The sequence below is a fragment of the Coccomyxa subellipsoidea genome, assembly GCF_000258705.1.
Source record: "Coccomyxa subellipsoidea C-169, whole genome shotgun sequence".
In the NCBI taxonomy this organism is placed as follows: domain Eukaryota; kingdom Viridiplantae; phylum Chlorophyta; class Trebouxiophyceae; family Coccomyxaceae; genus Coccomyxa; species Coccomyxa subellipsoidea.
The window spans coordinates 117,938-129,439 of record NW_005178033.1 but is presented as its reverse complement, the minus strand read 5'-3'; the positions used below and the strand labels follow the sequence as shown (position 1 = coordinate 129,439).

The 11,502-nt window shown below is 50.9% G+C and overlaps 1 protein-coding gene across 1 annotated transcript; it reads left to right on the top strand.

Moving 5' to 3' along the window:
- Positions 1 to 3,812: 3,812 nt before the first annotated feature.
- Positions 3,813 to 11,343, top strand: COCSUDRAFT_16797 (ABC1-domain-containing protein; the record flags this gene model as incomplete). The annotated part of the gene is made up of 14 exons (XM_005646611.1): positions 3,813 to 3,976; positions 4,431 to 4,554; positions 4,905 to 5,048; positions 5,390 to 5,511; positions 5,828 to 5,829; positions 5,865 to 5,968; positions 6,848 to 7,037; positions 7,554 to 7,630; positions 7,908 to 7,947; positions 8,193 to 8,363; positions 8,981 to 9,165; positions 9,541 to 9,630; positions 9,984 to 10,067; positions 10,975 to 11,343. 14 exons carry the CDS (start codon positions 3,813 to 3,815, stop codon positions 11,341 to 11,343), a joined length of 1,866 nt encoding a protein of 621 aa, XP_005646668.1.
- Between the last annotated feature and the right edge of the window lie 159 nt (positions 11,344 to 11,502).

Sequence of the window (11,502 nt, the reverse complement as noted above, 5' to 3'; positions counted from 1 at the left end):
GACGGGGTGACACATCAGCACCGCATAGCTGTCATGGAGAGTGACTCACCCTATGCATGCAGTACCCGCCAACATGAGCTGCGGCCCAGATCAGAACGATGCTCCAGCACTCTCCAGATGGCGGGAGGAAAGTACTTCCCACTGCAAGAAACAGGCCTGCAACAGACAGAGTTGCCCCATGCCTTCAGGAGCCATCGTATGGTATGTCATGCCTGCATGTGGTACGAAGGAACGTATGATCACCAGGTTTTAATTCTGATATACTTGCGCAAGGCCTGATGTCTCGGCGACTACGTGTGGCTTGTTGCAAAAGGGCCAATGCCTGGAAGCGCATGCACAACCATCGCTGCAAACCAGGCAACTTGGATTAGAAGTGTCCTCACCTCCATATAACACTGCAGCCAGTGATATCACGCCAAGGCCGTTTTGAATGTCTGCAAAGCCGTGCACAGATTGTCAATCGCTCAAGGTGCGATGCCATGCTTTAGTCAAGTGCTTTATGGCGCTGCCAACGCCAACACGATCTGCTAGGTCTGGAACGTCTTCGGTTGTGCGGCATACACAAGCGAAAGTCGAACATTACATGCCACTAGGTGGTACTTTTGTATATCTGCACACCAGTTTGAATAATACATTAGGTCGTACCTTTCCGACTGGGGGCCAAAGACCGCACATACTCCAGAGTTATCTGCGACATGTATTTCGTACCCATAGTTGCCAAGCTAAGCCAACGGTTCGAAACTTCTGCGAGGGATCATGGTACTTTAAATACTAGCTTTTGCGTAGTACTGGGGCACGGATAGCAATAAAGCAGCGCTCTGATGAAGGAAAAACAAATTGGGCTACATGAGGTCCACAGAAAAGATACGATTTCTTACAAAGACGCTGCGCCTGGGCGATCGATGAGCAGCTCAGACGTAAACTTTCGCAGTTGCGCGGAATCGAGCTTTGAATCTCGACCCTTCTCCTCAAGGGATTTAATCCTGCCTGTGAGAATCCCCCACCTATGTGGCGCACTGTGGAGCTGCGAGCAAGCATCAATATGCATATGGCCCAAAAGCTTTCAATTATGCAGAGTTCAAGAAAGCAAGATATTGCTAGAATTCAATTTGCAGGGTGCTCTGTTGAAGCCATTGCAGTGTAAATAAGAGTTTCCTCATTCAAGTCTTGATATCAATAAGAGAAATGTACTAGGCCGGTGAAAAGACAGCGCGCAAAGCAAAGTGTCCTTGAAAATTCGAGATGGATAGATCTTCGTCGACCAGAATGTCCAAGCTGCATGGAAACTTGTTCAACAGCCCATCAAGTTTGACAAGGTGAGCATCCCGATGATTCCGAAATGCATGCCAAGCTATTGGAGCCTGCTATATTTCTGAGAGTCTGGCGTTCCATGTGATTGAATCTACAAATTATGCCTATTTGTGAAATCTACTGCTTTCAAATTAGACACTCGTGATGGTTCAGAGTACTGAATATGATCTTTGCCAGGCCTCACTGCCACAAACCCCGTGGAAAGAGAAGCCGCGCTCGCACACATGTGAACGCCGCGTCAGGCGGAATTGATGTGACGTCGATCAAGTACATTCCCTCCAAAGTTCCTGCCGACTTTCTCTGATGGCCCAAGCACACTTTCCCACCTGGCATGCCTGTAGCCCACATTGTCTGCAAATGCATGCACCTGCCGTGATATCCCGAATTCAACTAAAAATGGCCCCGAAAGGATCCCTGGCCTCGAAAGGATCCCGAAAGTTTCAGGATGCACACTGCATTCAATGGCTGACAGGGAGTGCTGTGAATGTGCAGCCAACAGCTTGCAACGCTGGCGGACAAGGTGCAGGATGAGCGCTTCTGGGCCTCGCAGCAGCCGCACTATGGCACAGATGCAGCCAAGCGGCTACTGCAATCAGCAACTGAGCGAGTCTCGCTACCATCTGTGCAGCTCCCACCACTGCCACAGGTAATTTTCAGACATCCTTCGAGCATACCCAGCCAACGCAGATGGCATGCGCAGACACCTCGAGGGTCAGAGCTCTGACCCATGGTGACATGTTGAGAACAAACAAGAACGTTTTTTACTTTAGTTCTTGTGCAGCGCTTACGAAGGCATGCACTTGCACCAGCAGATGTATAAAGCGGGTTTGTTGCCACTGCAGCTGCCGCAGCTTCCGGCGTCGGTGCAGCTGCCGGCCTTTCAGCTGCCGGCCGCCCCGCAGCTTCCCGATATTAGCAGCGGCCCCGACCTGCGCAGTATCCAAGAAGCTGCAGCCGGATTGGCTCAGGCGCGCTCTCTGTCCGTTTGCTGTGCTGGCATTCTGTCTCTTTGGAGCGCTACGTATGTGTGCAAGCTCAATGTGTCATTACGAGGGCAGACCCTTACGAAGCCCTCACCAGGCTATTGGGGGAGTCTAATTTGGAATGGTGTCGGTACAAATCTCCTGCGCACGTAGCAATGGCACTGAAGTGTTTCAAAGCCACGCACACCATGAAAGCTGCAGAAAATTGAATAGTCACACAGTCCCGTCAGTAATCATCAAAGCTGCATGGGATTGGGAATTTATATGCAAGCACTTACCCACCTGCAATGGCCTTACCATGGAGCGTTTAAAGGAGCGTTGCCAAACTGCACAGGCGGGGCAACGGGGCGTGGAGGGGGCAGCAGCATATGTGAACACCCTGACGGCCTCTTCAGGCAATGTTGGCCCCTCCCTACACGGCCTTCCCCCACACTATGGCACACGCGCAGCGCAGCGCGCGGCAGAGAGTCTGTTTGAATGGCTGCAGGGGCAGACCTCTGGGCCCGCCAGTGTAGGCGGCCTGGGGTTCGCAGCTAGCCGCACACTTGGTGAGTTGACATTATTCCCTGGTCAAATTTTGCTCCCCGCAAAGATCGATGCCTTATGTAAATTTTAACATTCCTGGGAGCAGCGGGACTTACAAAGGCAGACACCAAGGAGGAATGTGATGTACTGCCAGTGCAGAAATCACTTGAACTGGTGCACATGCAAGAAATCAAAGCAGAACCAGAAGAAATATCTTTTCTCAACTCTCTACTGTGTATACTTGCTCCTGCATGGCAGCATGGCAGGTATGTCAAGTGTCAGTTTCTATTGTCTTGGATATCCCATGCATGCGAAGACAGACGCCTGCGCATGCAAGAAAAACTGATCAAGGGCTTGTGCTTGCCCTGTGGTGGAAAGTTTCTTTCAGTACTCAGGGTTGTTTTCCTTATGATGCAGGGGATGCGATGGGGGTGGTATCCGGGGCGTTGGGCGATTTGAGCTTGGGTGCCAGATCAGCGCCAGCTGTCTTCCTGGCAACAGTCACCGGTACAGTCAGCGTTCTGCCGCGGCTGCTTTTGGGCGACGCCGTTGCTGCGAACCAGATCCTCTCGGACACTTTCAGCGGAATAGGTGCTACGGGTGGGTCTCTGTCTTCTGCATGCTTGGTGCCAATTGGAATATGCCAATTAAAGTATGCAAGCATCTGCTTGGCTGTCTAATTGACCCCTGGGCCACGATGGAGTGTGTAGGTCTGGAATGCTTTGCTAGGGCCGTTCACATGCAGAAGTCAACAGAAGTCAGCCCGCAAGTGGGCATGCGCCGGAAAGTATTTCAAATGGCAACGAAATCGAGGATCCAGTGATTCAGAACGTTTGTGAACATATGCAAAAAGCAAATACTAAAGCAAGTCATGAGCCCTGCTTCTTCATCGCTCTCATGCCAGGAGTGTGATTGAGCACTCCTGGACATCTCTACCGTTCCTCCAAAAGGCGTGAAACAAGCAATTGATACTTAATTCTGCAACTTGTAGGTATGGGCGGCTACAGCACGCAGACAGTGGTCTGCCTGGCGCTTGGAGTTCTGGCACTTGGGTTGGCATCCTCGTCTGGAGAGGGCGCGGGAGATGAATCAGGGGTGGATGTACCACTGCCCTGGGAGTATGACGCGGACGCCGTGGCCGAGTACTGGGCTCGCAGGTGCGAAATTAATCCCCTACAATGATATGTAGGTTTTGTATAGAGTTTAGGATTGAATTCTATTGCTGTGTCTGACTGCTGGGCCCGCATGTGCGAATTTCTCCACTACAAAAAAAAATAGATTTTACGGGTATTTTTTTTTATGATGACGTGCGTTATTGGCCCCGCGCTGGTGCGAAAATATTCTCATATATTCTCATATAATTTAAATTGTGAAGCAAGGGTTGGGCACTGGGTACAAATCCTGTCCTTTAGATCTCTTTCAGATCTGAAGTCCCTGCATTCTGGAAACCTCACTGCTTTTACTTTGCAGTCAATCATGCGTAGTTGAGGTTTCAGATCCTGGATGTAAACGAGTTGCAGGCAGACCTGTGGCAATGGCTGTGAAGGCGCACCAAAAGGAACAAGAGAGGAAAGTGGGGGTAGAAGTGTCGGCATCGGGAATTGAACGCAGGCCTGTGGCGGTGGCGCATCGGACGGCGGAGGTGCTTTCGACGGCGGCGGCTGTCGGCGCTGGGCTGCTCTATGACCGCCTGACCGGCGGCCTCGACAGAAATGCGCCGCAGAGAGCTGCGCAGGTGGGTTTGTCTGTCGCTCCTCCCCTTGCACACTTTTGTTTTCGCACCTCTTATTGCCCCTGGCATGGCTGCTCTGTGATCCATCCCCCGTCAATTCAGGTCTTTACATCAGGCTTGCGACATCTGTCCTGCAGTTTCTTGCTCTTTCCTGAGACTTTCTTAAGGTATGGACAGCAAAACAATTGGGGTTGGTGACCAACCATTGGATCCAAAGAGTACAGGCGGTGAGAAGGGCAGAAATCTGGTATCCAGTTTGCTTCTTAGAGGTGGGGAGTATGCTTGCACGCACTGACGTTTTTGTGAAATCTTTTGCGCTGGTATATTTTTTATGCTGCATGTCTGCTCGACAGGTGAGGTCGGCGGTGGAGCGATTGGGACCGGCTTATGTGAAGGTGGCGCAGGCTGTGAGCACGCGAGTGGACATTCTCAGCCCGGCCTACCTCATAGAGATCGAACGCCTGCAGGACAGAGTGCCCCCATTCCCCACATCAGACGTGCGCCCCGGCAATGTTCTTTTGTAGTGTCTCAGAGCCTGCATACCGTAGGTCTCCTACAGCTTTTGGCGGGCACAAAGGATGCATAGGTTGCCCTTCTGCTACCTTGCACCGGTCTGGGTTAAGGTGCTCTGCTGAAAGCGAACATGTGCCAAATGCCTCTGCATAGAGACACAGAACAAGGGAACTCATGTGCCTGCCAACAAGGCTGATCAGACCTCTTGGGCACCCAATGCTCCCTGTACTCGTTGGGACTGATTCCTGATAAGTGGGCCATGGACACGATCGTCTGCATGTTTTGATGTGGCTGTTTAAAAGAGGATTGTGTTGGGCTTTGGCAGGCGCTGCTGACGATGGCGGCTGCCTGGCAGCGGCCGCCGATGGAAGTTCTGGCGTCTGTCAGTGCAGAGCCCATCGCTGCTGCCTCGCTCGGCCAGGCGCGCCCTAAACTTATCAATAATTTGTGACATCATTTCACGCTGTCCCTGTCAAGGAGTGTCTGCAGACGGCTGCAGGTAAAGGGTGCCAGCTGAGCTGCAAATCGCAGCAGCAGGAGCAAAAATTGCAGCTTGCTTTCCTCTTGCTCATCGACATGCTTTGCCATGGCATTGCATGAAATGATATCCAGTGCCGTCTTCAGACATTCCACTGACATTCCACATGCAGTTCTGCTCACTGCGCCATCAACTTGCGTTTGATGGGCCCTATGCTGAAACTGCTGTCACACCATGCCTGTCTGTCTTTCAGTGTTTGAAATCAAGTTTGTAATTTACGGGCAGGTGTACCGTGCCACGCTGGCTCCGCAGTACGGCGGAGCAGAAGTTGCGGTGAAGGTGCAACGGCCGGCGCTTAGAAGAGCGATCGCGCTCGATTTGTTTCTCATGCGCCGCCTCGCGCTCTTTGTGAAGACAATTCCAGAGGTGTGCTTACTTGCCGGCAGCCCGTTGTCATAAGTCATTATATCGCAAGTTTATATTGGCCCGCCAGAATCATGTGCATGAAGGGACGGGCCTGCCGCTGCCTGTACTCCAGCCAATGCAAACCCCCGAGCTTGCAAGCAGGGCAGACTCCAGGCAGTCATCTGGCACATGCTTGCAGCGCACTTACTGTTTTTCTGGGACACTTGTGTCTTGCAGCGCACCCTAGCGTTCGTCAGGTAGAAATAGAAAAAATATATATATAAATAAGAAAACCACAATTGAATGGCCCAAGCTTGGCTTTCGCAGTGGAACTAGAATGAGTTGTAGTTTGTGCCATCAATGGGTATCCCAGAGATTTGCCACCCGCCTAGCACTTCGGGCACAAGAAAGGAAGTGGTCCTGGGGGCAGACCGGAAGCCCATCCTAGGATCCAAATGGCTGAAGCAAATTGCCAGGAGGAACCTCTAGGATGTCAAAATGGTGCCAAAGTCGGCTTCGCTGACTTTCGGAATGCTCTGCAGCGATGCAATTACGTTGCAGCATTGCATGCATGGTGTGGGCCACAGTAGCAGAAACTGCGAAATTGAACCCAAAATTACCGAAAAAGTTCTATGGAATGGATATTTGATTTGATGCGTTCTGTGGTGTGCAAGCAAGCTATATTCACAGGGGTCTTTGGTGACCCTCTTACGAGCTCGCGCAACATGTGGTGCCACGCTTTGACACAATGCTGCGGGACCTTGGTTGTGTATAGTCAGAACATCCTCTCCTCTGCATGCATTATCCTTTTTTTGCGCTGGGCAACTATTTTTGCAGAACCTGCATGGAAACATCTGATCTCTTGAAGATGCGTAAATGTTTCTGGCAATTTTGATGCAGATAAACACAGACTGGGTGGGCCTCATAGACGAGTGGGCGGGGCGGTTCTTCCAGGAGCTGGACTATGAGAGGGAGGCCAGGAACGCCGTTGTATTCAGGGACCAGATGGCCGACCTGGGAGGAATCACAGTAGCTGAGGTGTATGAGAATCTGACCAGCCGGGAAATCCTCACAACTGCATGGGTGCAAGGTGGGTTGCTCTTCTGTCTGGTTTTTCAACTCGGAAGAGAAGGTGCAGGCTGGGTGTTTCTGCTCTTGCCATCTCTTTAAGGGATGCATAGGTCCACCCGACAGACGCTGATGGGTGATGCAGCGCTGATCTCAGCAGCTGTGAGAATGACAGCTTCAACACATCCCGATAGATCTGTTATCGCAATGTGTTGCTCAGTAACGTAGCATGACGGCTGATTGAGCTATACAGGCGTCATTGTGTTGCAGAAGTGTTGCCTCACTGGGCAATCGTCTATTACATAACGCGCCTTGGAGCTGATGCACATCTTGACTGGAAGGAAGACATCATGTGTTTTGGGATGCAGCGCACGCAGGCTCCCCGCTAGAAATTAAGCACATTGGCAGTTGTAGCATCGCAGCAATGTCACCTGAGGAGGCGAGGGCGGGTCCGATGGGCTGCTGGGGAATACCTCCCCCGGCGGCGGTGGCGGTGTGATCCGCCAAAGGCCTGAAGTGTAATAGTGCACCTTTGCAGGGGAGAAGCTGAGTGAGAGCACTGCGGCGGACGTGCGCGAGCTCTGCTCCACACTCCTCAACTGCTATCTCATCCAGGTAAAGATCGCTCTCTTTGAGATGATCAGCACCTTTTTCAGACCCTTTCTTATGGGCGAGCTTTCTTATAATGCATTTTATTAGGAAGCACCCGCGCTTCCCTGTGCTGTCCACTGGTGCTTTAAATCTCAGGGTGAACTGCACACAGTGTTCATCATGTGGACCTCTCTGTCTTGTGCCGTATTGAGTGCAAGGATCAAATCGTGCATCTGCCTGTGCGCTTGCAATTTCACATTGCAAACGTGGGTGCTCATAGCTCTTCTTTGCTTCCCTGCAGCTGCTGGAGACAGGGCTCCTGCACGCCGATCCACATCCTGGTACAAAATCCACCATCATTTGCCCAAATAATTTTTTACCCAGGCGCAATGCAGAAGATGCCTTGAAACAAGAGCCCGTCAACCGTGGCCAGATCTCTTCCACACTCCCCTAAAATTTCAGTGAGGGCGCAGGCATTCTTTCCTTCTATCAAATGCCGATTTGATCTCAAATTGATCCACTTTGGTTTTAATCGATTTGAGTTTCAAAAAGGTCAAATTCAAGCTTCAAATGTTGCGCTGGGCAGGCAATCTGCTGAGAACTGCGGACGGCCGCATCTGTATCCTGGACTTTGGCCTGATGACCGAGGTGGCGCCTGAAAGGAGACTGGCTCTGGTCGAGTACATAGCGCACCTCAGCGTGCAGGACTGGGCCGGCGTTGCTAAGGACCTCGTCAACCTGGGGTTCACCCCCGAAGGTGAGTTCGCTCCAAGGGAATATTTTAGGGTTTCGGGTTTAGGGTGACCTTAAACCGAAAAAACCCTAAATTTTAAACACAGGTTTCAGGGAAGTTTTAGAAGCAGAACGTCTCTGCTGACTTTTGGGAAGGGTTAAGGGCGTGATACCATATGCTAGTGCGCCTGCCCTTGTTCATCTGCGTGTCAGGCCCGTAGGTGACTCACACTGCATATCCTCCTATTTTTATAAATTTGTGGCGGAGAACGAGGCTCTTTTTTTCAACAATTTGGACAGGTGAGATGGAATTCAGGCATTGCTTACAGAGGGAAAGGCAGAATAGCATGGCCCATCTTAAAACATGCATGGTTGTGACGCTGGCTGCTTGGCATATAATTCCTTCTTGAAGCACACCGGGCAGACATTCGTCCACAGTCCTTATGCTATTCGATGCACATCTCTCCTGCATGGCCAGAACCTCTTGGGTTTGCCTTGCAGCTTTGCTTTGGCAAAGTGCTACCAGCATGACTAGAATCCATCACGGCGTTTAATTTGCGTTGTAACTTGCAGGAAAAGAATGTCTTTCATGGTATGTTTTTTGTCTGAATCGAAAATGCAAATTTTCTACAATGTGTGCAGGCGCGCCGGACCCGGGTGAAGCTGGGCTGGTTGAGCCGTTGGGGGCGGTGCTGAGTCAGCTGAGTGCCGGCGGGGGGGCCAAGGGAATCAACATCGATGATGTCACCGCTCAGCTCGAGCGCCTGACGCGCGAATACCCCTTCGAGGCGCGACCCCTTCTTGCTTTCTTTTACCCCTTGACGCGAGTGTTTCTGTATGCTGCATGTGTATTAAACAGACAAGCGCGATATCTATGAGGCGAGTTTTGATCAAGTGCTGCTCCAAATGCTTGATAAAGAAGGTCCATATACGGGGAGTTGGCCCTGGACAGACTTCCACATGCCTGTATCTGAACAGTTGCAATATGAGGCAATTGCTTTGTTCCACCAGGATTGACGAATACTTTGAGATACAGAGCTGAGAGAAATAACAAAGTTGATTTTGAGGCTGTCTGGGGATTTTGGTGCTGCACTGTCTCGGGAAATCTCAAATGCGTTGCCGCCTCCAAATAACTTAATCGCAATGGTCCGATCACTTAATTAGGTACCGGCTTGGAGTAAATTACTTGTGCTGCGCTGCAGATTCCCTCATATTTCGCTCTGATCCTGCGCGCCTTCAGCGTCATCGAAGGCATCGCTTTGCGAGTTGACCCCCAGTACTCCATCGTCCAGGTCAGCATTTCTGCGCAATAAATCCCTTGCACAAAGAGATTCGAATTCCAATATGGTTCTCCCTCGCATGCGTCAGTGTCTCGCCAGTTGTGCACCTGTGCATTAAGCCTCTCTTTTGTCTGAAGTTTCTGTTGTGTGATACGCACGCTGAGCCCCCCAGTTTTGTGAAAAAATCAACTCGGAGATTGAGAGGGTGCCTGAACATTTTTCTGGTAGTATGCCGTGCCTCCTGAAACAACTGGCTTTTGGATTGTTCCAACTCCCTCTACCTTGCACCTTGCAACAAAAAAATAAGGAAGTTCTGACAAGAATCGCAACCAGTATTGGATCTGAAGTCTGTCCGCATCGTGCAGGAGTGCTTCCCTTATATAGCGCGCCGGTTGCTGACTGACAACCACCCTCGCACGCGTGCAGCTCTGCAGCAACTGCTCTACGCCGTGAGTAACACACCTTTTTTTAAGGGTTTAGGGTAGAAAATTAACCCATATATATACATCTATGGTTTTTAGGGTTTAGGGGGAAAATAAAATGTATATATACAAAATATAAAATATAGACACATCTTGCTGTTGGACTCCTCCATTTGCTCACGCAGAATACGAACTGAAGCAGCGCCTGAGTTCCACAAAGCACAACCGCTGCATACTGGTGGCAAGCACGCCAGTTTTAGTAAAGGAGCAGGCCGCAGCCCCACCACATGCATTTCTCCCCCTTGTGTTTCTTGACATCTTCTTGTCAAAGACCATGTCTTCTGGGCGTTGAACTTATTACAAGAATGTCGCTTTCACAGTAGATTTGCTCAAATGCATTCCTAACGGGAGGGTGATATTGTCGGAAGTTCAATGACCAGAAGGCCCAGTGTCTGACAACATGGTGATGGCCTCATCTGTTGGCTGATCTGTCTCTCTGCTCTCAAGTATCCTTCACGTCCTTTTGGATCTGGAATATGACATTTTGTAGTATTTGCATCTTCTCTAGATTTTTTAAGGCCACGGGGGACCTTCAAGTGGGGCAATGTCTTGTTGACATACAAGGCAGGGATGCTCAAAAGACAGTCCTGGCCCGGTTTATGGGGCACCCGGTCATTTTGAGGCCTGAAAGACAAGATATTTCGCCCTGCACTATTGTTCTTATTATTACACGCTTTTCCTGCCAAGAGGCAAGGTGCATCCTGTAGACAAGCTGCATTTGAAGGCTGCCACAATCCTACCCCTTGTTTGACCTGCCAGATCCAAGCAAGACCCAATCAACCATGGGCACGGTGCTCAGTATTTGTACCGCCCCCTCCCAGCCGGGGCCAATGCACTGCACTAGAGCGTGACAATTTGTGTATGCGCTGCGCAGAACAAATCGCGCATCGACATTGGTCGGCTGAAGCGGCTGTCGAGCGCGTTTGGCCGGTACACGGTCAGCGGCCTGACAGTGACTAACCCCCAAGCGGCGGTGACTAATCCGGCGGGGGGATCCGGCGCGCCTGTTTTGGACGGCACTGCCAAGGAGGCTCTGAGGCTAGTGTTCAGCCAGGAGGGCAGCTATGCACAGGTAAGAATTTGTGCTGCAAGCACATTTCTGCTACGTTCCTCTTTCTGTTATCATTATCACCTGCGTAGCAGCAGCGTGTCAATGACAGCCTCCCAAATCTCCCTATCTTGGGCTCTCCTCCCCAAGTCAAGGATTTACAGTTTCAGAAGGATTTGCAGGTGCCCTTTCTAGATTCGCAAGTCCCGGCAGGGAAAGGATGTGGGTGAAATTTGGATCCATGCTAGCGATACAATATGCGAAGGCAGAACTGCCTCTATTGATTTGCATGGGAGTATGAGCCAGGGCCACTCGGATGATGTCCCCGAGTAGTGGTATATGCATGGCATCTGG